The sequence below is a fragment of the Fundulus heteroclitus genome, chromosome 13, assembly GCF_011125445.2.
Source record: "Fundulus heteroclitus isolate FHET01 chromosome 13, MU-UCD_Fhet_4.1, whole genome shotgun sequence".
Classification (NCBI taxonomy): domain Eukaryota; kingdom Metazoa; phylum Chordata; class Actinopteri; order Cyprinodontiformes; family Fundulidae; genus Fundulus; species Fundulus heteroclitus.
Genome location: NC_046373.1, coordinates 15,047,687 through 15,073,969, shown reverse-complemented (window position 1 = coordinate 15,073,969; position 26,283 = coordinate 15,047,687). Strand labels below are relative to the sequence as shown.

Here is a 26,283-nt window from a genome sequence, read left to right as displayed (position 1 = left end):
TTTTTTTGCGACACTTTGGAAAGTTCATTCAAAATTCGTATGACAACTGGATGGAAACATAGCAACAGTTTAAATACTAGAGAGGCTCAACCTATCATTCACATGAAAAAAAAACACGTTTTAAAACTATAGTTAACACCCATCAACAGTTAAGCAATTGGCTGCAGGCGGGCATAAAGCCTCATTTAATAAACAGTTTCCTTCAGTTTTTTATACTTCTGTGGCCTATAAGAGCAGAATGGTATAAATAAACATTACTAAATTAAGTGGCTCTACGTTAAAAATGTTTGTAAAATATAATTTTAGAGGACTTTGTTTTGCATTTTTGAGTAAATACCATCATATTGTGAAACAGGGTTGTTTTACACAAGTTATTATGCTGTGACAATCTCAGACCGGTAGAGATGGGGTTCACTGCTTTCTGGAAGTAGCCATATGTTGTCGATCTGCTCCTTTCAGAGAACCCTTCAAAAGATATTTATTTCTATGAACCCAGCCTGGGTCAACTCATTTTATCTCATTCTTAATGGGCATTAAGAATGATTTGTAATTAGATTTGAATCAGTGGCACCATTTTTAAGTGATGATGCAAAAATTGAAAGAGATATTATTATGGCAAATATTTATTTGCTGGTGTTGTGATCGGAAAAGCGCATTTAGATGTTGATGCTTTTTGTTTGACTCAGGCTATTTATTTCGTCCTCCTCCTCTAGTGCCTGTTTGCCATCTCCATCAGTGGACTAGCAAATGAGTCGGGATGTGCAACTGTGTAAAATACAGTAAAATAAAAACTAGTGACTCAAGCAGCGCTAGTCTTAGAAAATTAGACTCCTTTTCTACTCTGCCTGTAATTAGATTTTTAACACGGAAAAAGAAAAATAACCTTCTAAATGGGAGTAAACAGTGAGAGAAAATATTCTTTTCAGACACATTTGAGTACAAGACCAACTTTGTGAGGGCTTTGTGAATTAGAGGGATATGAGGGACATTTTTTTTTTTTTTTTTTTTTTTGCAAATTTAGTTCCTCTGTAATTTGGGTTTTTAGTGTGAGGGACTTTTTTTTAAATATGTGGATCTGGGTTTTTATTTTACAGAGATATGTTTTACTTTGGATACCAATTTGTTTGTTAAATTCGTTGATTTTTTTTTTTCATAAGAAAGAAAATCATAGGGCCCAACTTTATTGTTCTATCAAGCGGGTTGCACTGTGGAACTTAGGTTGATGCCTGTGAAAACAGTGGCTGTACTGTCCCTGTAAGGAAATCCCCTGAATGTGACAAGCCTGCTCAGAACAACTAATTTCACTGTTTTCAAAGCTCTGGCCTGAAACTGTTCAAGAGTCAAATAAATAATGAGAGCCACAAAAAAACGTGCACCCCCAGTGTCATGACTAGAGTCTAATTTACTTCCTTAAAACATTTAATTGCATTAAAATATGGCAATTTGGGTTAAATAGCTAGATTTTTGTCCAAATACGGAAGACTTTTGCAAATAATGTGAGTTACACTAGAATTACATACACCCACACAAATCATTTTAACAAAGCTTTTTACCCGTTTTTCTCTATTCTCTTCTTCTGTGTGCCAATCAGAAACAACTCACAGCCCACAAGCCAAAATGCAATAACGCAGTCGACTTTGTGAAAACCCGACCTCAGAGGCCTGACTGAAATCCCATCGCCGACGTGCACATACAGACAAAAAAAAAAAATAACTTTAGAAACCATAAAGTCACTTCTGGGAAATTAATTATAACTGCAAACCCTTCGGGCTGGAGGATGCTCAGGACAAGCAAACATCCCCAAACATTGTAGTGCTTTTAGCTGCGTGTGTCACCAGGGGAAGTTCCTGCAATGGTGCCCCATCAAAACCATTATCCTTTATACACCACCGCATTTTCTTTTTCATTACACCCGCTCTGGCGACAAGTTAAAGCTGAAGTTTGGCGCTCCATTAAACAAAGTTGCGCCGTTTCATTTCAGCACTGACTTAGGATTTAAGCATGATGAATAGCAGAGGGGTGTAACAAAGAAATAAAAAAATATAATTAAAGGAATATGCTGAACCAGACAGAAGGTTAGCATATGCAGGCTTTAGTGGAGTTTTTTTTTCTTCTTCTTCTTCTGATTACCGTGGCAATAAAGTGACAAAAGATAGCAGCAGAGAAGAGGGCAAGAAATAAGGTCCCTGGAGAGAGTTAGTAAATAATAAAGTGGGCTCTTAAAGTGGACTTGTATCAGTAGACATCTCAGCCTAATTGTGTGTGTGTGTGTGTATATGTGTGTGTGTGTGAGAGAGAGAGAGAGTATCTGTGTACAATGGTTATGAAGTGAAGCAGGAAGGGAGGAAGCAATCCTTCAACAGAGCACAATATCAGACTGCGGACAGACAACGAACGGCTGGAAGATTCTGGAAATGGGAGAAAATCCTGCCTCCCTCACATTTCAGCCCCCAACGCCGCCTCCCAAAGTGCCCTCCATCTAGCATTAACACACACATACTCGCACACATAAATGGCACCATAACTCTGTATCCGCAATCAATCTCCGCTATGAAGACACATCCATCTTCGGTAATGTTAATGGGAGGGTTATTTTGGAGGGGAGGAGGAGGAGGAGAAGGAGGATAGGGGTAAAACAGAGGGTATGTGACTGCAGAGCTTACCTCAGAACAGTGTGAGGTAATAAGGGCTGTGTGTGAGTGTGTGTGTCTAATAGAGGCAAGGTAAATGAATAAAAAGTGAGAAGCGAGCGCTGTGCATTTGTGCATGTTAGTGTATTTGTCTGCATGTCAGGAGGTCATGTGTGTGTGTGTGTCAGTAGGAGAGAGACTGATGGCTGTCAGGTTACATCTGCCAGAGCAAATAAATTAGGCTTATGAAGAGAAATGAGCCGGCTGTGAAAGGAGTAAAAGGGGGACGGAGGGGGATCACAGCAAAGGGATTTAAAGAGTGAAGATCAGGTAAATGTAATGATGAACTATAATATATATATATATATATATATATATATATATATATATATATATATATATATATATATATATACTATGTGATGTAAAGTAGCATGGGTACAGGATAGAAACGGAGCTCTCTTTGGCATTAAAGGCTTTTAATAAAGAGAATGGGTCCAGAACTGAAAACAAGATCTTTTCTAGCTCTTCTAGTAACAAGAGGAAACATGGGAGGCTGTGGGGAACCCACATTTTAAGGTTCTTTCCCAGCACATTAAAATCAAGAAAACTGATTTGTAACATTGACCCAAAAGTTTCTATGGTTCTCATTTTCAAGTTGTTTTTTTTTTTGTCAGTGGCACCCTAGTGTTCAATTCATAAATATGAGTTCACCCTCCAGACCAAGTGGTGTTGATAAGGATTTTTTTTCACTCATTCTCTATGCAAAAAACAAATAAAACAAATGAAATGGGCAAAACATATCTCTACATTTCTTCCACAAGTAAGGAATGGTACAGATTTGGTTAACTTCGCAAAATACTGGTTTGTTTTTTCCCCTCTATTGTCCATGGCCATAATTTGCTAAATCCTGCTAAATTCCTACAAATTGAAATAACTTATTCAAATAAGTCTTGTTTTTTTTTCCTTCTGTTGCTTATTTTGTCCATTTTGTTTTTGGCTCCTTTCTGAATGAGAGTTTTATAATGGTGCAAAGAAAACTGATTTCAAAAACATGCATCTGGTTGCAACAACGTTGGGCCTAGTATATATAGTTTGGGTTATCAAGCCACACTTTCATACTTCTTAACTGCCTAACAAAAATAAAAGATCAGTATTTTCAACCTCCGGCCCAATTGGTGATATTGTAATTGTTTTTTGAATAGTCTATGCCACTCCTACTAAGTTTAAGTGACTTCGCTGTGCTGTTTGTTATCCAAATTTGGATAACTCACAAAAGCACCCTCTTGTGCACATGGTCATACTCATACATCCTCTGTTGTGTTTTGCCAATAATTTCCACAGAGGGAGCTTTATAATATTGTAGCAAAAACTGGCTTGAAAGACTTGCATTTAAATCCAAAGTCTCTAGTATGGTTCATGTTTTTAAGGCAAACATTTGGAATTACAGTATATTTTGGTTTGGTGCCCAACAGTAATCTGTAGTTATACCCCTCCAGACCAATAGTTGGCAATAATGAATTTGCTTATCAAAGTCAGAGGTTTCTCAGCAGGATTTTTAAAATAATATAGTCAGCAAGTTAGAACAGAGTATGATTTTTACTGGGCTGTCTTGTAGTCTTTTCATGGTCAAACCTAAAATAATCTAGAACCTGTTTTTTGGCTCATTTTGAGTGAGTTTTATCTCACTGTAAAACATTGTAGGATATCCCATTGGCCTTTCAGTCAAACATATGTTGAGAATGTATAGTTTGTTAATCACAGCAAACTGCCTTTGTTATGAACCACAAGGCAGCTTGAATTTAATATGAGATCCCTGGGTGAGCGTGGTCTCTCAGTGTGTTTCCTCTCCTCTCGTGTTGTGTCAGCATGTATCCATGTGTATTCCATCTCCATAGATTTGTCAGTGTCTGTCCCATGACAAACTCGCCTTGTTGTGAGTGGAGGAGAGCCCACGGAGGGCTTTGTCACGAGGCGTTCTGTTCTCTTCCTGAGGCCTGGCGCCCCCCGTGTGATAAATGACACATGTCATTCCTGTCAGCCCCTGCCATCCGGGCTGGGAGGCCCTGAGCTGATGTATGGTCGCTCAGGCTAAAGGAAATCTGAATGTTTTGGCAGCACCCTGAGAAAATGGCCCCTTATTTCTGGTGTCTACTTTTGTGTCTGTACGAGTGTGTGCTCGTGTTTTTGCCTGTCTGTCTGCGATACAGAGAGGATGTTTAAGTGAGTGTGTTTGTGTGTGTTTGTGCCTATTAGTTAGTGTCTGCGTCTCCCAAAGTGCGTATGTCTTGAGTGTGTGCTCTCAACCTGTCAGACGGACGGGTGGAGGGAGACAAATCATCGTCATGACCGGCCCAGCTGTTCCCCAAATTTGGTGCGAGGAGGAGAGTGGGGAGAAGAGAAATCCAGCCGTTTGAGTTTCAAACGGCTGATGCTTCCCAGAAACAGGAATGAGTAAGATGACAAGAGGAGCTAAACAGTGATGCAGATGCATAAAGTCAAGCTAGACACATTTTGGAGGTTAGAAGTTGCCGTTGCAAGCACATATATCCACAAAGATGCAAAGGTTCAACATATATTTTGTAGGTAGACAAACAGTCATGAGGTTCTCACGGTAGGATAACCTGCGTTAAAACGTCATGGTTTCACAGTAGACAAAACTTTCAAAGTAATGATACTTTAATTAAAACAGAAAATCAACAATTATTCCTACTGCTGCTAAAACAATGTTCTAACAACTATTATGTTGGTACACAGATTTTCTAGACTTTGATGCATAAGCGGTGCTCATAGCTACTTCTGCCTTGTAAAATTGTAAAAACTGAAAAGTAAGCTATCCAAGCACCCTTGTCTTTAAAAAGTGAAGTGTTTTATTTCAGGTTTATTTATGAGCACAGCTAGTTATCAGCAAAAGAAAGGAAACATAGGACTTTATTTTTTTATATATATAATTAGCAAATAGCGGCATGTATACAGCAAACATTATTGTTCCTAGTATAGAACCCTGAGGAACACCATGACTAATTTTGTTAAGCTTGGCCTAGTTCAGATCTCATCAACAAAATAAATCAAACTATACCTCCATCAATAATTAAATTATGATTAGTAATAATTACTATTACTATCAATGATTAAATTAACTATTATATTTTTAATTGGCTTATCTAAATGCAGGGAAAACAATCTCAATAATTATCCTGTCATTTAAAGCTCTGTCTTGGTTTAAACCTATGTTTCAATGATATCAAGAAAGAACTGAAACCATAAAAATGATATCATAGAAAACTTTGTGGCTTTGTTGCCATTTAAAACCTGAGAGTACCTTAATATCAGTGACTGGCTCATTGCTACATATGAATCTGAGAAATGAACAAAAAGGAAAACGATTAAAGAACTGTCAGGCATAGACATATGTACAAACTCAAATACAATGCATTTTCCTCGGATGTTAATCTGTTTCATTACTTTCAGGGTAACCACAATAGTCATATTTTCTTTTTTAAATTCCCTCAAATCTCTTCTAAAGTTTACCTCCTGTCCAAGATAGTTTTTTTTTTCCACACAGAGCCAACACGCATACATAAACCTTCCCCTGGTGGAGGACGGTCCCACCTGGAGGTTGTGAACTCTATTTGACCCCGTTTGATTGGGTGCTGGCCGAACTTCCACCCCTCCTTCCCCCCTCTCCCACGGAGAAGAAACGAGAGAAGGGGGGAGGAAAAAAAAAAAAACGGCGTCATTAAACTGTGAGTGATGAGTGGCAGCCATGGGTGACATCCTCCCCTCTTTTTCTCTCTCTCTGCTGCTTTCCAACTGCTTTCACTCTGTTTCTCTTCCTCATTGCCCTGATACTTTTCACTCCCGCTTCATTCACCTCTCTCTCCATCCCTCAACCCCTCAAGTCATTTCTCTTTCACTCCTCTGTTGCTTTGCCTCCTCTTTTTTTCCACTCCCTCATTCTTCCCTCCCATTGGCTCTCTGGCTCTTTTCTGTCTGCTGTCAGTCTCCTTTTCTTCTCTTTTCTTGCAACCTCTTATACACCATCCTTCTACAGCTTCTTTTTCTTGCACGCACACACACACACACACACACACACACACACAAACACTCACACAATGGTGCTTTGCTTGCTCCTGTCTGGCTCTCTGGCTCCCGTCTTGTAGACACTCAGTTTCTCAATAGATAATCAATCACCAAATACCCAGATCAAGGTTGCATATTTTCTACTGTCAAAGGACAATTGTCAGAGTTGTGTTTACTCCAATTAAAAATATGTATTTCCATTCAAACCAAACATACTTCCCAGAAAAACCCTGAAAAACATGTTATTCAAATTATTGGTAGTTTATATGATCAACATTTTAATATATAAAGACTTCCCCTGAGCATATATAAAGATAGACACACAAAACAACTGTAGGTTCAAACTGTTTCAGTCATTTAACATTTTATGCCTGTGCTTTGCAGTGAACCTCAACTAAGTCAGCAAAGGAAATGTACGCAATCAGTTTTTAATATTATAACCATATACAGAGTAAACACTATTGGTCTTAGTATAGAATCCTGTGGAACTCCGTGACTAACTCTGCTGTGAGCAAGACCAGCTCAGATCTGCTCAAAACATCGCATCAATGTCAGGACAAAGCAAGGTGCAGAAAAACAGTAGCAAGCAATTCCACAAGGCAAAGCCCAGGTTTTAAACTGAGGTTTGAAACAGTTCTGGTTTTGAACCTGCTAATAATTTCAGTCATACTATTATTATAGTTTAAAGAAATTTTTCTGAGCGTCAGATAAATCAGAATTTTCTCTGGCTAAAGTACAGAGTGAGGCAAAAATGGCTTACACCTTTCCCTTGCTTTCAAGGAGTAAGATAGATCAATTTAGCTGGTAGAAAATGGTTTTGGTCAAAGAAAGCAAAAGTCATTGTCTAAACAACACTTGTCTGTGCAAATTCTCAGTTATCCAGGGTCATCGCAACAGCAAACAGGCTTAAATTGGAGGCAACCTGACTTTCGTTCAGTTCTTTCTGAAATAGTTTCGACACCTATCCAGGAGTCTCTGTCAAGTCTGGTGGCTCAAACTTGAGCAACGTGCATGTTATTAAGAACATGGAGGCATCCTCCTAGGCACATTTTAGGTCAGATGCAAATCAATGGCCCACCCATCGCTGTCCTGGGTCGTTAGAAGCTATTGCTTGGTGTGAGTGGAGTACTTGGTCACCTGAATCATGACAAGACTGCTAAACTAATCTCTTTGGAATTTTTTGAAGGACCGAGCTGAAAACACTGGTTGGAAGCGCAATCCTCCCCCTCTGTTTAGTGATGGCTTTTATCTTTTGACAAAGACTCCTGTATAGGTGCCGAAACGTTTTCAGAAAGAACAGACAAAGTCCAGTTGCCTCACATTTAAGCTTGTTTGTAATTATTTTACTTATTAAGGAAAGGGTGAGAAGCTAAGAGTGGAGTTTCAGTTTAATGCCTCGCTGCAGGCTGGCTACCTTCGTCAATCTAATATCAGGTTAAACTTGTGATACTCAGTGAAATATAGCATGGCGTAAGTGTATAATATTCTGCAGTGACCATTACTTTAACTGTAAAATGCTGTTAAAAACACATTTTTACTCAAGCTTACCATAGCTGGAATATTCTAGTTGGTTATGACCAGCCTTCACTGTTGTTCTCTGTAGCCATTAGATTTTTTAATGTATTGTTCTTTAAAGTCATTATTACTATGTTATGTAACTGCAGTCGAAAGAAGCCATAGCTAAGTAAGTGAGCAGAAAGAAGAAGAAGTCCAGATAATAGGATAATGTCAAGTCCCAATGGAGTCGCCAAAGGTTATATCTTCATACTGAAGAAATCTACTGCTGTTTTTAATATGCGTGGCTCTTTATGAACTCTTTCTACTGCAGGTAGGATGGATACGAATGATGAACTGGGCCTGGGAACGCCTTGGGATCCCTTTCCTCAAGTAGCTGTGGAAATGGAAGTCTGGGCCTACCTACTTAGACGGCTACCCCTCGACCTGATTTAGGATAAGTGGAAGAAAAGAAGAAGGTATGCTCAACTAGGGGTAAAAGGTCAGCGGAGAGTCAGCGCGGAGTCCACAGTATGTGCACAGTAAGCCCGGGTATGGGGGAGGCATCAGGTATGTTATGTCTGGTGTGTTGCAACCACCGTCGTCGGGCAAGGCAAGGATCCTCTACCAGTCTTCATTGAAGCTCCTTTCAAAACTTATAAGCTAGATCTGCTAAACATACATATTGGCTCTCTCCACCACCACAATAGCATTTATATGGCAGCACGCAAAACTAAACAATACAATCACATCCAAATAAATGGACCTTCAGTGGCTGAGATGGACTACCAAAGAGCTCTGGAAGAGTTCTTTGAAAAACCAAGATGGATTGGATAAAGTGTTGCAACATGCCGCCTGTACCAGAAAAAGTAAATAGTCCAAACAAAGTACTGTACAGCATACCTTGTCTTCTAGCAGTTCCCTGCTTTTATTCCTTGGCCTTGAAGTGATAAGTTTGTTGGTTCCTTGTTTGCAAGGAACCAACAATTTATTAAAATACATTTTTTTATTTATTTAAATTTTACATGCCCAGCATTACATTGCTTGTTTTAAGATTTGCTGGCCGATTACTTAATTAGGATTCAACCTAGGGTCAAGCAGATTTGTGTATTTTTTGTGTTATAAAAGTAAAGAGTGTGTCTGTTTGCAAGAGTCTGTAGTTGATGTTTAAGTATTGTCAATATCTTACAATAACATAATCAAATAGTCATTTTTTCAAATTTCCTGTTTGCTTTCACCATTTTTTTTGGTAAAAACATTGTGGTCTGCCATATTGTAGACTGGCCAGCCATACTGACTTACGTTATGTGTATTCGATACACAGCTCGTCGGTCTGGACAGTCAGACTCTCCGGTCTAAACTGGCCCAATCAGAGTGTGGGAGGCAGGAGTTTCACTCTTCATCAATAATGCAGCAGCGCTTTTGTGCAACCATAACAGTCTTAATGGCGGCCGCAATAGAGCGAGGTTTTAATTATTCCCTTTATTATGTCCTGAATGAGCTGGATATATCTTTAAAAACTCAACAACTGGCTGTTCTAAGAGCTAAAACAGTGTCCCATTGGTTCTACCATGTTTCCGCCGACCATGTCAGCCCCGCCTTTGAAATCGGGCTCTACCGGCAGCTTTCCAGACTGATGCCATGTTTACGCCGTAAGTCAGTCGGTCTGGCTAACCCCGTCGGCCCCTGCCACCTCCCTTAGCCTGTTCTCTGGAGAAACACTGGAATGTCTATGTTTTGATTTCAGCCAAGGCTCTGACTACTGTTAACCATTGGACTTGTTTTCATCACATACAATGTTTTTTTTTGTCTCTGACCTTATTTATAGTTTAATTCAGGTTTTAACCAAGAATTCCGTATCACAAAATTTCACTGGGATCATGCTTTAATCTGGAAAAATGTACCTCTAATCCCACCTCTCGATATTTTAGTTGTTTGCATCTACATCCTTCCTGGCATGTAGAGCACTTTGTAACCCTGGTTTTGAAAATGATTACAAACAAAATGTTAACTATTTTCGTGCACAATAATCACATGCAATCCTGTAAAAATGAACAGTTTTGAGGAAAATATATATTTTCTAGCTAATCCAAACACAATCTGTCAATTTAAATGTTTATGGAAACACTTCCATTCCCCTGATCGTCCTTCAAGCAAGCTCTTGTTGTCTGTGTGGTGCATACAAGTCCTGCTTACAGCCACTAAGAGACAGAGAAACACAGAGCAAAAAGATTCAACAGCAAAATGAAACTATAAAACGTCTCCCTGGACTCTTCCGTTCTCCCCTCTTCCTCAGTAAGAGCAAGTAGCGTCAGGCTCCATATTTTCTCTATGGACCAGTCACTGAAATCACAGTCCACAGGGTTTGCATCTTAGTAGCATTGCTCCCTCAGTGTTGAGGCTGTTGTCTGAGGCAATCGATTTTCCTCAAGTGTATAATGCACTCTGTAGAACAATTACGTTCATGTATTTCTTTCTCTCCTAAAAACATGTTTATTGAATATTTGATGCGCATGCACACGTACACTGAACCGCGCGCGTCATTTGGGAATCACACCTTCAAATCACAGAGTGAAAAAGTTGTTTTCCTTTAAACTATAATGTCAGCAAAAGTCAATGCTGCTCTAACAACAGGACCTATGAAATATTCATAACCGTACACGCGTCTACCGCTGCAGTTTTTGAACTACAGAGCAAATAGAGTAGGTAGCTGAGGGACCTTAAATCTGCGGATTCCTCGCTACCTGCGACTCATCTCTTTCTGTCTGGCGAAGTTTAAACACAGAGAGAAGCAGACACTCTAACAAGGTGATGGGCTAATTGACTGAACTTGATGAACGTGATGTTAATCAGTGCAAGCAATTCAGCTTGTTGATCTTGTTTAGTTTGACAAAGTTTAATTAAACATCCCCCGACGTGCACAAAGCACTCCGTTAAGAAACACATCTTTACCCACCCCCCCACGTCAGATTTTATATTTAATTAACATAATTTTTTTACAGCAAGTGCAGTCGCTTAAAGAATGCTTTCAGGTTTGTCAGGGTGCACTGGGTGAGAAACTAATCTCAGCTCCAGTTTCTCATGCTGATAAGATGATATATTTAACAAACAATGCTGAGCACAGACAAATCCACCCGACATCTGCTGTCTTGGTGACTACATGTGAGAAAAGCATGTTCTTTCTGCCGTTGTTGTGTATCGTCAAAACCTGACAAAATTGTTTAATATATAAAGAAAATTTGCCACTTTGGACATTGACATAGTGCAGTAAAGTGCAATGATGTTTTTAATATACAGATCGTGTTTTTTTTTAAAAGAGGATTACTAACTATTAAGTTTCAGTCCGGAGTGTATCGCATATCTTGTTTTGGGGGTTTTGAGATTTTCACAGCATTTCTTTTTGAATAAAAAAAGGGCTAAAATTCTCCACAGCAGCAAGGTGTGGCTCTTTCTGGACTTTGACTTTACGACTCGGTGGACTCTAGATACATCATATATACATTCAGTCAGATGATACATCTATTTTACAGGGGGCTTCTGCGAACTGTGAAACATTAAGTGTTGGTCAATTAACAAAACATCATAAGCGGCAATATCAACAGGCCCAGATCACACAGAAACAATAGAACAAAAATGAAAAATCAGCTTGCGGGGTTAGCTGGAAGCTGAAATTTACACATATATATCATGACAGAGCTTTAAACAGAAGAACAATAAGATCATTTAAATTTTTTGGAACTAATTCAAAACTGTTGGTGTGCCTAAAGCAGGGCATTTTTCCTCGCAGCAAAGTTACTCGTTGAGTTTAACGGTATTCTGTACGAGCACCAACACTGTTCGCCTCATACATGATTCCATTTGATAACGTTATTTAAAGAGAATAGCTTAAGTTGCTCGTGAGACGCAGACAGACCAGAACAAGACAACAGGCCACCATTTGGATCCTCGCGCAAACATGGACAGGTGATCAGAAACAGACATCCAAGCCAGTGAGACAGTCAGGGACGAAGTGACGAAAAGCAACCCGCTGCGAGAGGTGGGGTGTAACAGAGGCCTCCCGCTGCTCTCTCAGAGCCAGACAACTTAAAGAGACGGAGCTGGGCTTATACCCCCCATGACTGTCAGAGTCTGAGACAGCACGGCGGCTCTCAACAAGATTTTACAGGAATTTTCTGGGGCAACATGTGGTGTTGTTGAACTGAGCGGGATACCGAAACATTATATCCCCCCTTTCAGCTGCCCGTCAACTGCGCGGTGCGGCTGATGATGCTTCAGTGATTGTTTCGCTTAACCCCGAAGAGAAACTGCAAAGGGCCGCGCTAACAGCGTGCGCTTTGATTCCATTCCCGTGCAACATGCTGTACGAATAAACTGTCTGTTTAATGGGACAGGAAACAGCTCTGGAAAAATATGTGACAGTCATGTGTTTGGACTTCAAAGAACACGACACAGGACTTTACTGCTTTCTGACCTTTTGGATTGGTTCAACTCAGAAGTGTGACTACAGGAGGCTGCTGGAAATCCCACTATTTGTGGAAGAAGAAGAAGAAGAAGAAAAAAAAGGGGTTTCTTGAAAGCTGAGAACAAGGCCAGCGGGCCTGAAAGAGGAGAGTATTACAGTCTCCTTTTCAGATGTCGAGTTCATGTTCTCGTAGCCAGTTCACTGCCTCTTGAGCATCCGGCGAGAGAACGATAAATGAGGCTGAGAGACGGGGAAGAAGATGAAAGAAAGTATGAGCCGGCTGGAGCAGAATTGAGTCAGTAAGATAGAGATTGATGACAGATAGGAAGATGAGAGAGGGCTTACCGGGTAAGGGAGAGAGAGAGAAAGAAAGAGAGGAGGTTAGTAATCCCCCAAAAATGAGAAGCATAGAAGAGAGTCAGAGGGAGTAGGATGAGACAGAGATGAAGAGGTAAAAAGAGGCAAGATGGCACTACACCGGACTCCTGCATAACCTTCCTCGTCGTCCGCTCCCAAGGACACAGTGTCATCTGTTAGCTCTATCCAATCCCAGATGGTTTATCTGTAGTAAGCTAGCGTCTCAAAAATAATATCCATCGCTTCTTGGACCACTTTATCAGTCAAGCACTGCTTCAGAGATTCAAAATTCCACAGTTTTTTTTTTTTTACTTCTGGATAGACTGTTTGGGTTTTACTTGTCGCTATGCAGCAAAAACAAGAACAGGGTTATCTGTAGAGTCGGGGTGTAAACTAATTACTACATGTGCATGAAAATAAAGCTCTCCTGATGTTCACAATGGAGAGCTCAACATCGCTGCTCTTCTCATCACTGTAAAGTGATCTCCTGTATGAAAGATGTACGTGCATTCATACAGAACATTCACACTATAGATGTCACTCACCAAGTGATCAACACTTTAGGACCCAAACTTGTGTTATCAATGCTTTTTGTTAATTTTCAACTGGAAAGTAAAAATAAATTAGTAGATTAAGCTATCTAAAGCACTCCACACCAAATTAATGCAGGGAGTGCCAAGTGGGCATATAATAGAATACTTATAGCAAATCGTTTGTGTACTTACTATATATCAGATGTCATTACACCATGAACCACCAGACACTTAATAAATGCCTGTGGGTGTATAAAATGTGCCACGGAGTGGCCAAACAATGTCACACCAAGTAATTAAAAGTTTCCCATGTTACATTCTATTTATTTCATGGCACTGCTGTCACTGTTGCCCTGCAGAAAGACGTTTCTGGGTCTGAAACCCCACAGGATGTAGAGTTATAGAGTTCCCTACGGGTACTCCGGCCTCCTCCCCCGGTCCAATGACATGCATTTTAATTGATCACTTTAATAGACTGCACTTAATTATGACTGTGGTGGTGTCCATGGTTGTCACATGTGTCTCTGTGCTATCCTATTATGGACAAATGACCACTGGAGATAGCTACCAGCCAGTTCCCCCTGTGCCACAGCAAAGATGAAGAAGGTTTAGAGACTGGAGGTACTTATTTCGTAATTTCACATTAATTTCTGTTAAAAGAAAGTTATTTCAAAAACAGCACAGGACAAGAAATTGTGTTCAATGAAAAGAAAGTGTAACAAATATGCAAGTAAATATGTATGAGGTCTTTGCTCTACATTGCCAACCAAGCATCAAGATAAAGCTACAAAACACACACTAATCAATTTGAAACAAAGACATAACTTTGCCACCCTTTTGGATTCCTATCCAAAGAAAACAATCTGGGTGTCAAGGTCTGAATTCTTCCTTACCCTCCACCTCTCCTCAAACTTTGACCTTTGGTCTTAATTTTACAGTAGATTAACATGTAGCCTGATACAAACAAAGGATGACTTGTGGCCACAGAGCTACAAGTTGGGACTTAATCCCACATGGTACCAAGTTATCCAGCTGAGAATTTGGATACCTCAGCTGGTCAGTGTTGATGCTCAGAACAAATAAACATAAGAAAATCCCATCTGGGATTAGAAAAAGATGCACCGATTGCACTTCTCTAGACCGATTCCAATGGGTTCACCCATCTCAGTTTGATAAATGCCTCTTTTTAAAATCTTGTTGACTTTGGAATATAACTGTAAAACTTAGAAACAGCCGTAAATCAAGAGCTTTCTTGGTCCACTTTATGAGACAGAGAAATTCAAATAAAATTCAACTGCTTATTTTCCACATTCTCAACACACAAAAGTGTATCACATGGTAGAATTACAGAGCTTCAAGAAATGTTACTTGAAATTTAATGCCTGACAAATAAAGTAAGCAGTACACTTGCATTCATAGAAAGATTTCTTTTAGCAGCCTACAAACTAAAAAAAAATTCCTAAAATATTATACAAAAAGCAAATATTGAGTCATGTTTACTCAGTATAAACTTCCACACCTAAGATGCACCAATACTAGCTTGATTTAGCCACGTTAGGTTGGGTTCAAGGACTGAAAAATGAATACTGCCAGATCTGCCAGTATCTCACCAAAGAATTGGTGCATCTAAACAAAACTGTTAAACATTATTATCTGTGGAAATCCCGAGACAGTTTCAAATAGTTTTTGTGTCTCCCTAACTCGAGTACTTGGCTCTACCTACAAGGTTAAACTACCTGGTAACAGGAGTACAAGTGAGCGCGCTGCACGTCTTGCAGTAGCAGCACAGGCACATAAAATCAGCAGCTAATAAGACCACGTTGGGAGTCGCTTGCCCGGCATAAATCAATGGGCAAAATAATTGCTAATACGCCGGATATTGATTAGAATGCCCGCCATGCACTTATTTTCTGGGCCGACGGTGGCGAGGTGCTAACGCGGTGACAAGGGTAAAGTGCTATTTCTCCAAAAAGGCACGCAGACAGACAGCTGTGCAGGGGGGGGGGGGGGGGATGACTACGGGGCTTCTGCTGTAATTCTTAATTGACACCTGTCAGAGGAACGGCAGCAGTCACAGCTGCTGCAGGCGAACGTCTCCCAGAGTCTTGTTCATCTGTCACTTTTAATACCTTTTTCCTCACAACCCCTCTGTTGTGCTCTCCACCTCACCCACAGCCGCCTTCACCCGCCCTGCTGCAAGCCAGATGTTCAGGGCTGCTCAACGGCAGCAAGCAACACAACTTCAAGGCCGAGCAGCGCCGCGCGACACAGTCACAAGGAAGCACTGTCTGCGCTGAGCCGTCTGTGGATCAGAAGGCGGCTTTTTAGCCCGACTGACTGAACGCTGCGAATGACTCCGTTATAGTCAGCGTAATTAAAAGGGAGAACTGCTAAAATGTCATCCATATCCCGTAAGGGACAAGAAAAAAACAAAACATTAAAACATACAGAGGTTGTTTGTTTTAGACTAATGCGGTCCTAGAAAACAATGACAGTTGTCCGTGTGGTTTACAGCGTCAATCATTCAAGGACAAACACAATACATATAGTGATGCAACATGCATTCGTATTAAGAACACAGACGATTCAAAAACAATCCAGCACACAGATAAAACAAAATCCTGCCGAAATAATAAAACAGTCTGTGTGGGACCTCCCGTAAGTCTTGATTTAACCATTAAATCTCATTACCTCAGCGTTTTTCCTCACCCTCATGTCAATTTCAGTTAACATTTTGTTTGGGTCCCGGCACTTTTGTTTCTATTTTTTTATGCTTTTCTCGTGCAAGGCAGAAAAACTCCAATAAATTCCCTGCACTTACGATTTTTATTGTTGTCTGCGCATGGAAAACACTCATCTGACAAAAGGTGCAGAGCATATGCGCTTCAAAACCAATTTCAGCTGAGTTTCTTTTTGACAGTTTAAAAACTCGCAGCTCTGCCTAGTTTGGAAAAATCCTTTGAAGATATCAATTATGTTGGAAAAGAATGAAATGCAATTAAGCGTAATAATTTATAACACAAGTAAAAACAAACAACTGCCATCCCATTGAAGTCAGCAAAAATAATTACTCATCTTTTAAAAAAAAAATGTAAAAAACTGTTGATTTCAGCTTTGAAATGTAATGTAGGACAAAAACACAGCAGACATGTTTTTTTTTAAAGAAGCTGTTGATTTACTTTGTCACAGTTTGATTTGAAGGCACCAAAATGTCCTCTTTGACTGTATTGGGAATAGAACAACACAGCTCTGTCCCCCACCCCACCTGTTGCTGCGCACTGACATTCAGCTGCCTGCTACACTTTTTATTTTTGCTTACCGGAAAGACAAATTCAGCTGTTTGGAAATATTTGCGATGGCCACAGACAGTCCTGATGTAGAAACTGCACCTTGAAAAAAAACTGTATTTTTAGTCAAGGCAGTCATACCATGAGAATCTTATACTAAGTTTTACTCTGTTCTCTTCAACTGTTTATTGCTTTATCCACACGGGAACCTCCCCTTTGTGTGTTGAGGCCTCAGTGCAGTCACTATGAGGTGGTCTGACCCTCCTATGCAGTGGTAGTGTGAGAAATATTCTTTTTGCCATTATTCTGTGTCTAAACCGTAAATTCCTTTACCCCGCAGCGGATTGGTAACGTTCCCCAAATATCTTCGCGTATCAAATGCAGTTGAAAATTCAGAGCGACTACAAAGGTGCTGAAAAAGTTTCATTTGAGTCAGAAAAAAAGGTGGGGAGTTTAAGCTCTCTAAAAAAATGACCTTGATTCATGATTTTTTCGGTCGAATCTCCTTTTGTTGTGCTCAAGTGAAAGTCCAGGTTTTTCCTGCTTCCACTGAAGCTCATCAAGCTCGGGGATAGTTTTACCTCTCGCCTGCAGCACAGAACACCTCTATGTCTGCACTCCTCAGGCACGTCTAATTCCCACATATTTTTTTAGCTCGACCCTCTCTTTTCCATAAGAGCAGTCATCGATCTTCATTTGTGACTTAACCTCCACGACGGCGAGGACAGAGAAAGTGGAGTCGTGTGTGTGCGTGCGTGCGCGCGCGCGCAGATTAGGGCACGTCTTTGATTTCCTGAAGGCCTCCTGCCTCCAACGGCACATGCAAATGAAAACTAGCAGAGTGTGTGGAAAAGCAAATACATCCACTGACTCCTTCAGTCAATGTCACCTGTTAATGGCACTTTACACACTCTGCCGTATCGCTGAATCTGAATATTACACACACAGACACACACACACATACACACACAATTATGCACTGATGTCCACAGACTTTTAAGTTCAAATAATATTTTCTTGCCTCACAGCTGCTCCTTCTCTTCCTGACAAATGTCATTAATTCTTTTTTTTTTTTTTATCAAAAGCAATCCCGATAAAACCAACTACGTGTTTCTCGCTCGCTTCTTACTCGAAGGGTGCCATGAGCTAAGCGGCCGGCGATTCAACACAACGGCAAATAACGACCACGTTTATTCAACGCAGCTTGGCACAAACTTCTTTTTGTCTGTCACGCAAGGCAGAAGAAAAGAAATTAAGGCTGCATCTGCTGCAAACTATTCAGAACCGCCTCTGCTGCATGGCAGCTAAAGCAGACATACTAAATGTCAAGTGACACAGCGAGCAACTTCTGCTGTTGAGTTTACACAGGAGAGAGAGAGAGAGAGAGAGAGAGAGAGAGAGAGAGAGAAAAAAAACGAGGAAGTGATGCAGAGTTGATTTCATCAAGGCAGCTTGCAGACTTGACATGGAGCTGAATTTGTCAGCAGTAATCTGCGGACCCGTCACTGATCTGCCAGCTACCTGGATAATTAGGGACCCGGGCTAATGATGCCGTCAGGATTAAGGGAGGCCCCACCCCACGAGTCATAATTAAGAGACTCGTTTTTCGAAGTGCCGTTGGAGGCAGAACATCAAGAGAGGCACGCAGCTGCCGTGTATAACCGGGACAAAAACAGCGAGGTGGCTTTTAGCTAAACGGGAGTTTTTTTTTTTTTTTTTTTTTTTTTTTTTGTCGATCGCTGTTTAAAATCTGGCAAAGTTAAATGATTGTTATCAGTGTTCTGTGTAAAACTATGTGCATTCAAACCTGGCCGGTGACTGAACATTAGTGTCTTGACAGTGAACATGGCCGACTTTGTCCTCATTAATGAGCTACCACTAAAGCTTGGGGTGGTTGCCAGCATCAAGTATATCAGAGTTTCAAGCTGTTACGGTTTCAAACCTGCTCAAATTCTCCGTCATACTGTTCTATAATATAAAAGCTTCAAACGAGATGACAGATTCTTATCAGATGCTAAGGATATATGCATGCCTTAAGCTTCCCAGAAAGTGTTGTTGGTGCAACAACTATTTAAAAAAAAAAAGAAAAAAAAAAGTTTGAATCTATTCTGTCGTGTTGTGTCTGTGTGTCGCGTAATCTGTGTGCAATCTGAGCTGGTGTCTCATCAAAATTTCTTTGTGGTAACACATAATGACAAGGTTCCTGATTCTTGATCTCTAAAGAGCTTCCTACACTTTCTGTGCTTCCCACGACTTTCCTTTTAACACCTCAAAGATACTGCAAACGGCAATTCTTTTAGGCCGCTTCCCTTGGTGACAACTTCAGCACTGAAGAGTGTTATTAGGATTACTTGTATCAAGATACACCAGTTACAAAATGGCTAACATTTTCCATCATACTCCAAATACGCTTTAAAGTAGATTTAATAAGATATCAGATGACAAGGCACAAATGCAGCTTGTTAGGCCACTGAAAAAAGACTACTGCGCTTTTCCCACACTTACATTATAATCTAAATGATCACCATCTATCACTCTGATTAAGACTATTTTAAAACCAAGCTATGACAGGCCTGTCAGCTAGCTGAACTAAATAACCATCTTATTTCATCTTGTTGTGGTACTATATAAAGAGCAGCATGGCATAAAAAGATGTAATATTGTGTGCAAAAATACATTTAAAAGGTGTTTACGTTTTTTACTTAAGTCTAAGCATCATATTAGGAGAAAAATAAAAGTTAGAGATGACGTTTTAACTTCGTTACATGTCACTTTAGAGGGCAGGAACAGTTCTTTTTTTCTGCTTTGAAAATAAATAAGTAGATTATTTTCTACATTTTTTGTTTGGTATGTTTACTCTGAGAGAGAATCTGACTCCAGCCAATACCTGCAAGTATAGCTGTAAGAAGCGGAAAGAGTACCCGGACCGTCCTGCTGTGGTTGGATTTTTTTCTCAGACCACACGGTTAAATGTTCAGCAGAAAAGGGTATGTTTTTTCTTTTTTTTTTTTTGGTTTTGCTAAACCATTTTTTTTTTTAAATCTCCTGGAACACACTCAACATGGCGCCAAGTTGTATTCACAGTGACGTGTTGAATGATTAGTTGACAGATTCATTACTCTGAGTGTCAGGGTTTGATTTAAGATACCGAAGTTGGCAAACTAGGAGAGCGAGCAAGACGTGCAGCGGTTTTCATTTTCTAACAGCGACCACGGTTCCGACTTATGGCTTTCATGTGCGTCTTCCCCCATCTGCTAATTAAACTCCTGTAATTACTGACCGAAGCTGCTGTAACGCATATGTAAACACAAAACTGAAAGATTCAGTTTTCACTCAACGAGGCTTAATGAAAGTTTCAAAGTCTGCTGTATATTTCTTCAGTTAATCGATGAGGCAACTTTAAACATCGGGACAAAGCAACACAGATGAGATCATAACCTAAAGAAGCATTTAGAAACCTGATCTGCCTCACAGGAGGTAGACTGGATCAGAATATAATCAGCTATCGAACCGATGGTGGAATGTTAGTGTGACGTTAACCCTAGAATCCTTTTAGCACTAAGTTGACTAGAAATGACAGCAATGGAGTCACAGATCTGATCTTAACCTTGAGACCGTAATCTCCAGGTTTGTCACATTACAGAATATCATTGCACCGTTTATGTCCCCATTTACAAATGGAAAACATCAACAAGCAAAAAAAAAAAAGAAAGAAGGAAAGAAAGAAAGAAAAGAAACAAAACCTGCTGGAAATGACAATAAATGACTGCAGCAATAGAACACAAGAAGTCTCTGCAGCTCAGATTGCAGCGCTCTGCATCCATCCGCCAAAACTAACAGATGCAGTAATGCGGTTCCAAATGAGGGAACACTGATGTATTGTCACTGGTCATAAAGCAGATAGGGTACAGCGCCTTTACGAGTCTAAAAAAAAAAAATCATCACTGTGCATGATGAAACAGAGCCCGTTTGAAATGGCAATACAAAGGCCTATTGAGAAGCTCTCTCTCTCTCTCTCAATGAGGTGCATGTGCAACATTTTGTATTAGAGACAAATCCGAGCAAATGCGCCTTACGCAAAAACATTAACTTTGAGGGCTAAAGTTTTTGGGAATGTCCAAAATGTGTATCCAAAGCATGCCAAGATGGGCCGAAGAAAAAATAAGATCACTATTTAAAACGGCTAACCCCCAAAAAAATCAGGCCACCTCCAAAACGAAGGAGGCCGGGAAGCATAAAGGAAACACAAACACAACTCATTTTCCACCTTGTTCCTCCTCTCCGTGCATCCTTCCCCAAAGCTTTGCGTCAATTAGAAACTACAACCAGGCAGAGTTCAAAGTCTGCTCCGACACAACCTTGATTAAGTCTGCTTAACCTCACATTTCCACCGCCTATAGCTGCTTAACATTCTGCAGCTGTTTTATTCTGCTTTGGTCATTACGCGTGAAACTTCAAAGGGCGCCTCTCTCCCCCTCTCTCTCTTTCTCTGGTCGTTGTGGAAACGCGTCAGTCAATCACGCACTCTCATCTGTCGTGGTGTGTGTGTGTGTGTGTGTGGGGGGGGGGGGGGGGGACATACTGAAAACACACTTTTGTAACCATGTAGCTATTGGCGTCTTGTGGCGTCATGCGTTTAGGTGGGGGGAAAAGTAATTAAACAGAGCTAATCAGCGTCAGTTTTCCATCCTATTTGGCACGTTTTCAATCAAAACTTGCAGAATTCCACATGTTGTTGCTCTGGAATTTTGATACAGCCAAAAAGTTTTGTCGCCACCATTTCACTGCACAGGAAAACTGCGCTATTTTGCGCATCGTTGCCGCCTCTTTCTTCAAGAGGTCAGTGGAAGACACTGGAGTGACCCTGCAGCGTCTGAGGATCATCTGCCTGTGATCTCGCTACGCCCCAGCACCCTGCACCCCTCCTCCCTCCCCTCTCCTCTCCACCTCCCCTCTTATGGACCTTTAATCGCGAACTGTTTAACCCGCACGAGAACTTTTCTTGGTCTTTTTTTTTTTTTTTGGTTTGGTTTGTTTCCTCGGTGGGAAGGTCAAAAAAAGTTACCCCTTCATCACCACAAAACGCCTCTTTTTTGAAAAAAAAAATCCACAGAGAGTCTGACGCATGCGTGTCTCTGCGCGGTGAATGATTTACTGATGTTTATCAGGAATGAATAGATCAAAGGCAAGTTGCATGACAGGCGATCAATCAGGCATCAAATCAAGGATGGCAATCCAAGAGCGGAACGCGAGCTGGAAATACGCGACTTTTATTTCTCTTCCCTTTTCCCCCCCTCATCCCTTTGTAGCTATACTGGCATGGGGTAAAAACAAAAAAAAAACAAAAACAAAAAAACACATCAGTTCTTTTTGCAGAACTTGAACTAGAAAAGTTGAATGCGTGAAATGAGAGGTTCTGAGAAATAAAGTTTATTATAAGAAACTTAAACAAAGAAGTTCCGTGAAGAAAACTATCCGTGTGGATTTCTGGGTGTGTGTGCGTGCGTGTGTGTGTGTGTGTGTTTGCAGAGCCGGGGCTTACCTGCTGACCGCCGCGGTGCTTGCTGCTTTCTCCTCGGCATGCTGCTGCGGGATTTTCCGCTTGACTGTTCATGCAGAGATCAAAACAGCGGACAGAGCTGGAAGCGAATGAAGGTGATTTTTATTTAAACAGTGTAAATCCCCCCCGTAGGGTAAAGAGTTTCTAAACCTGTGCGTCTTTTTTTTTTTTTTGTTATGCACGCGGACGATTATGAGAATCGTTAACTTCTTCCGATAATAGGGGGGGAAAGAAGAAGAAGAAGAAGAAAAAAACTCCACGCAGGGCTGCTGTGGTTGGACACCCGGTGTAAAGCGCACGGTGCGGCTCTCGGATCAGCTGCCTTTCCATCCGACTTAAACGCGCTCCTCGATCAACGCCGGGCTCGGGCTACCGCGCCGCTCCGAGGGAGAGAGCACATCGCGCCGCCTTGTCGGAGGAGAGGAGTCCGAACTGCGGGCTCTGGTGTGGCGTCTCTCTCCGGTCCCGGTCAGGTTCCAGCCGCAGCTCCGCGATCTCCAGAGCTCCGCTGCGAAGAGGAAAAATCGGAAAAGGAGATCAGGGTGGGAAAAAAAAAAGAGTGACACCCTTAAAGCGGACAGGGGTGTATATGTCAGTCAGTCAAACGCGAGTATTGAGAGTGCCAAGACACCCCCCCTCGTCACCCCCCTCCCTCCCTCCTCCTCCTCCCCTGGTTTTCCTCCCCTCTCCTCACTCCCGCCCCCACCTGGATAATGAAATACTCACATAACAGCGTCCGATTGTCAAAACACGGACACTTGGAATTTCTCAGAAACTCATCGGGCAGAAGCGGGCCTGTTCTTCTTGTTGCTTCCTGTTGTTTTATTTACCTCGAGCGCACTTCGACTGAAAAGTAACAACGAGGAGCGTCCTCCGGCAAACGCAGAGAGCGGAGAAACGTGCGCACATCGCCTTCAGACGGCTCCCGTACTGACAGACAAGACACATCCAGCTGCCTTTCCGGGCCCCTTCGCCTTCTTTTACTCCACCCCTCCGACAAGCGTCACCCTGACAGTCAGAGCCCACCTGTCAATCTGCAACTCTAATTATTGTAAGGAGGGATGTGCTCACCTTTCCTCAGCAGGGTTGAGGAGAGGTGCATGGGCGCACCTTGGATCCGGCATTCAGACAAAAGGATGCGAGGGGCCGGAAGACACAACACAAAGCTTGTTTTACTATCAGTTTGAGTTCTTGTTTTAGAAAGATTTAGGATCATTTATTTTCATTGAGAGAGGAACGTTATGATTTATTCATCGTTTAGCCTATTTTAACTTAATGATATCTGCACCTGCACATCTAAAGCAGTTTCAGTTTGGCTATTCTAGTTTTACAGCTGTGGTTGATTTACTTTTACACCAGTTTTCTCGAATCATACACAGGTTATATATATATAGTTTTGCTGTTTTTCCTGCATTCTGTGATGTTTCTCAGCGTATGCTGCTTAGAGCTGACATGTCTGACTGTTGTATCCTCTCGCCTTAAGTGCACTTCAAATGCATCAGCGGGTATTCTTCTAATCTGAACTACCAATTATAAAATGTCTAATCCCAGGCAAACTGTCAGAATTTTTTCCAATAATATTGGTGTATGCATTTTATTTGCTAAGATTTTAATCATGTTTTCTAAATAGAAACCACGTATACATTTACCAGCCAAAAGATCCTTGTGGATATCATTAAATTCCAGCTGGTTTTAAAAATGCACTTTATGAAGCCACTATTTCTGCAACTAACTGATTATCTTCTTTGTTTTTTTTTAAAAAAAAGAAAATATTCTTTGTTCAGCACCTCTGGGATTTTTTCTGTGCTGTTCCTCCTCTTGTCAGGCTCCAGTCGGTTACGGCAGATGGCCGCTCATACCAAGCCTGGTTGTGCTGGAAGATCCCTCTGGTTTAAAGGGAGTGGTTCCTTCCCACTGTTGCCACATGCCTACCCAGAACGAGGAATTGCTGCAACGGCAAGGATTCAATCAGCGGGACTTTCTGAAATAGATAACTTTGTATCTTTGACTCTCTATGCAGTCTGCTGGGTTTCCACAGATAGAAAACTTTTTAACCAATCCGTCTGTATGATTTAGTAAACGTACTCTGCAAAGTGCCTTGAGATGACATCTGGTAAATTGGCGCTCTATAAATAAACTGATTTGAACTGTTTGTGAATTGGACATGGCTGTAAAGTCCTTTGCCTTATCAACATTTTTGTTGTTATGAACTGAAATGATCTGAATTAAACTTGGACTTGTGGCAGAGGAGCCTGGTTCTTCAGGAGTTTTCTTCTCTGTCACTACATTCGCAGTATGAACGATTGCTGCAAAGTCAACGGCACAATGCCAGTGACTATCAACTGTTGCTACATGCTCATCCAAGAGGAGTGATTGCTGCAAGTGAATGACTCTCGATGCAATCTGCTGGGTTTCCTTTGATAGAGAACGTTTTAACCAATCTGTCTGTATAATTCAGTAAACATACTCTGTAAAGTACCTTGGGATGACATGTTGTGAATTGGTGCTCTATAATATAAACTGATTTTAACTGAGAATAATTCTTTAGAACTTCTTGTGTATTGGATGTTGTTGTAAAGTCCAAATAACATTAAATCTACTTTGATTTAGTGCTTTATTTATATAAATTAATAAATAAATTGAGTTGAATTTTATTGGTGTCCTGCTAAACTTCTAGGTCTTTATTAAGATATTTTGTTCATGGGGTTTGTACTCCCATGTTAATAAGACAATAACTTCTATACATTTTCACTCACTTGACATATAAAACATGTCAGCCTTACACTTCTCTGCTAGTTGCAGCCCACTTTGAATGAGAATAACAGTTGACTGAATAAAAAATATCTTGTTAAATTCTAATCAAAACATTTAAGAATGATTTACAATTAAGAGAAATAATTTTGTTTATGTTTAAGAACCGTTCAAATGTATTTCAACACCAACATGTCAGAGAAGTAAGAATATTTATGAACTTTCAAAATTTTATACTCTGCATTCTAAATCCCCAGAAAATTGTTGTTCTTAAATTTGGTATGTGCTAATCAAGATGTCTGGGCAGAAACTTTGTCAATTTAACAGCTAAACGACACATTTCTGGCTTAATATAAAGCCTATTTTTGACTACAAATACATGTTAAAAAGAAAAAAAATTATATAAGAACCAGCCAGTGATTAACACATAAAACATTATTGAAATAGAAACAAACTTTTTGAACATATTCTAACAAAGTGGTGATGTTTCCCTTGAAAACCACAGCTATGATATTCACTAGCAATGACTACTGCGGTGCTAGTAAGTTGGATTTTGGCATTAGCGCCGTCGCTAAACTAGTTAAACTAGGATATGAAATTAAAGTCTTCTTCCAAAACAGCAGCTTTCCCAACCACAAGTTTCATTACAGTTTCTTACTTTTACTAAGTTGATATATTGATTTGTAAGAGAACTATACCAAGTTGTAATTCCAAACTCAATCCTAACAATGTATAGGAAATAAACCAGCTAATGTTGTCAAATTTTGCTCATTTATGTTGTGGGCAACTTACTCATTGCCACTTTTAAAAACTAACATGCTTGATGTGAATTTAAACGATTTTAATGGCTAAAATTTAAAAACTTCAAAATTTTATTTTTTACAGTGTAAAGTCTCATTTTGACCCGTTATTTATTGTTATTATTTTTAACCTGGAAGCCTAATGAGATGATCACTGAAACTTTACTTGTACTTTTAATGGAACATTCTTTAAGCTTTTTTTTTTTTTTTTTTTTTTTTTTTTTTTTACCAAACAAACAAACAAACAAAAGAAGAAAATCCCAAAACGTGTTTCCCCCTTTTACGCACGAGTTTCCAGAGTTTATTCAGAGCTGCTCTGCCTCCCA

At 40.4% G+C, this 26,283-nt stretch overlaps 1 protein-coding gene across 2 annotated transcripts in view; it reads right to left on the bottom strand.

Moving 5' to 3' along the window:
- LOC105935154 (teashirt homolog 1) overlaps positions 1 to 24,083 on the bottom strand; it is a 41,785-nt gene extending 17,702 nt beyond the window's left edge. The window contains exons 1-2 of one of the 2 annotated variants that reach the window (XM_012875432.3): positions 23,133 to 24,083; positions 22,389 to 22,914 (exon numbers count right to left, since the gene is read on the bottom strand). In XM_012875432.3, the coding sequence (XP_012730886.2) occupies positions 22,389 to 22,428 (40 nt within the window). In that variant the 5' untranslated portion in view covers positions 22,429 to 22,914; positions 23,133 to 24,083. Of the gene's footprint in view, positions 1 to 22,388; positions 23,043 to 23,132 lie in introns of those variants that run through there. The other variant, XM_036145175.1, reaches the window with a different exon arrangement.
- Between the last annotated feature and the right edge of the window lie 2,200 nt (positions 24,084 to 26,283).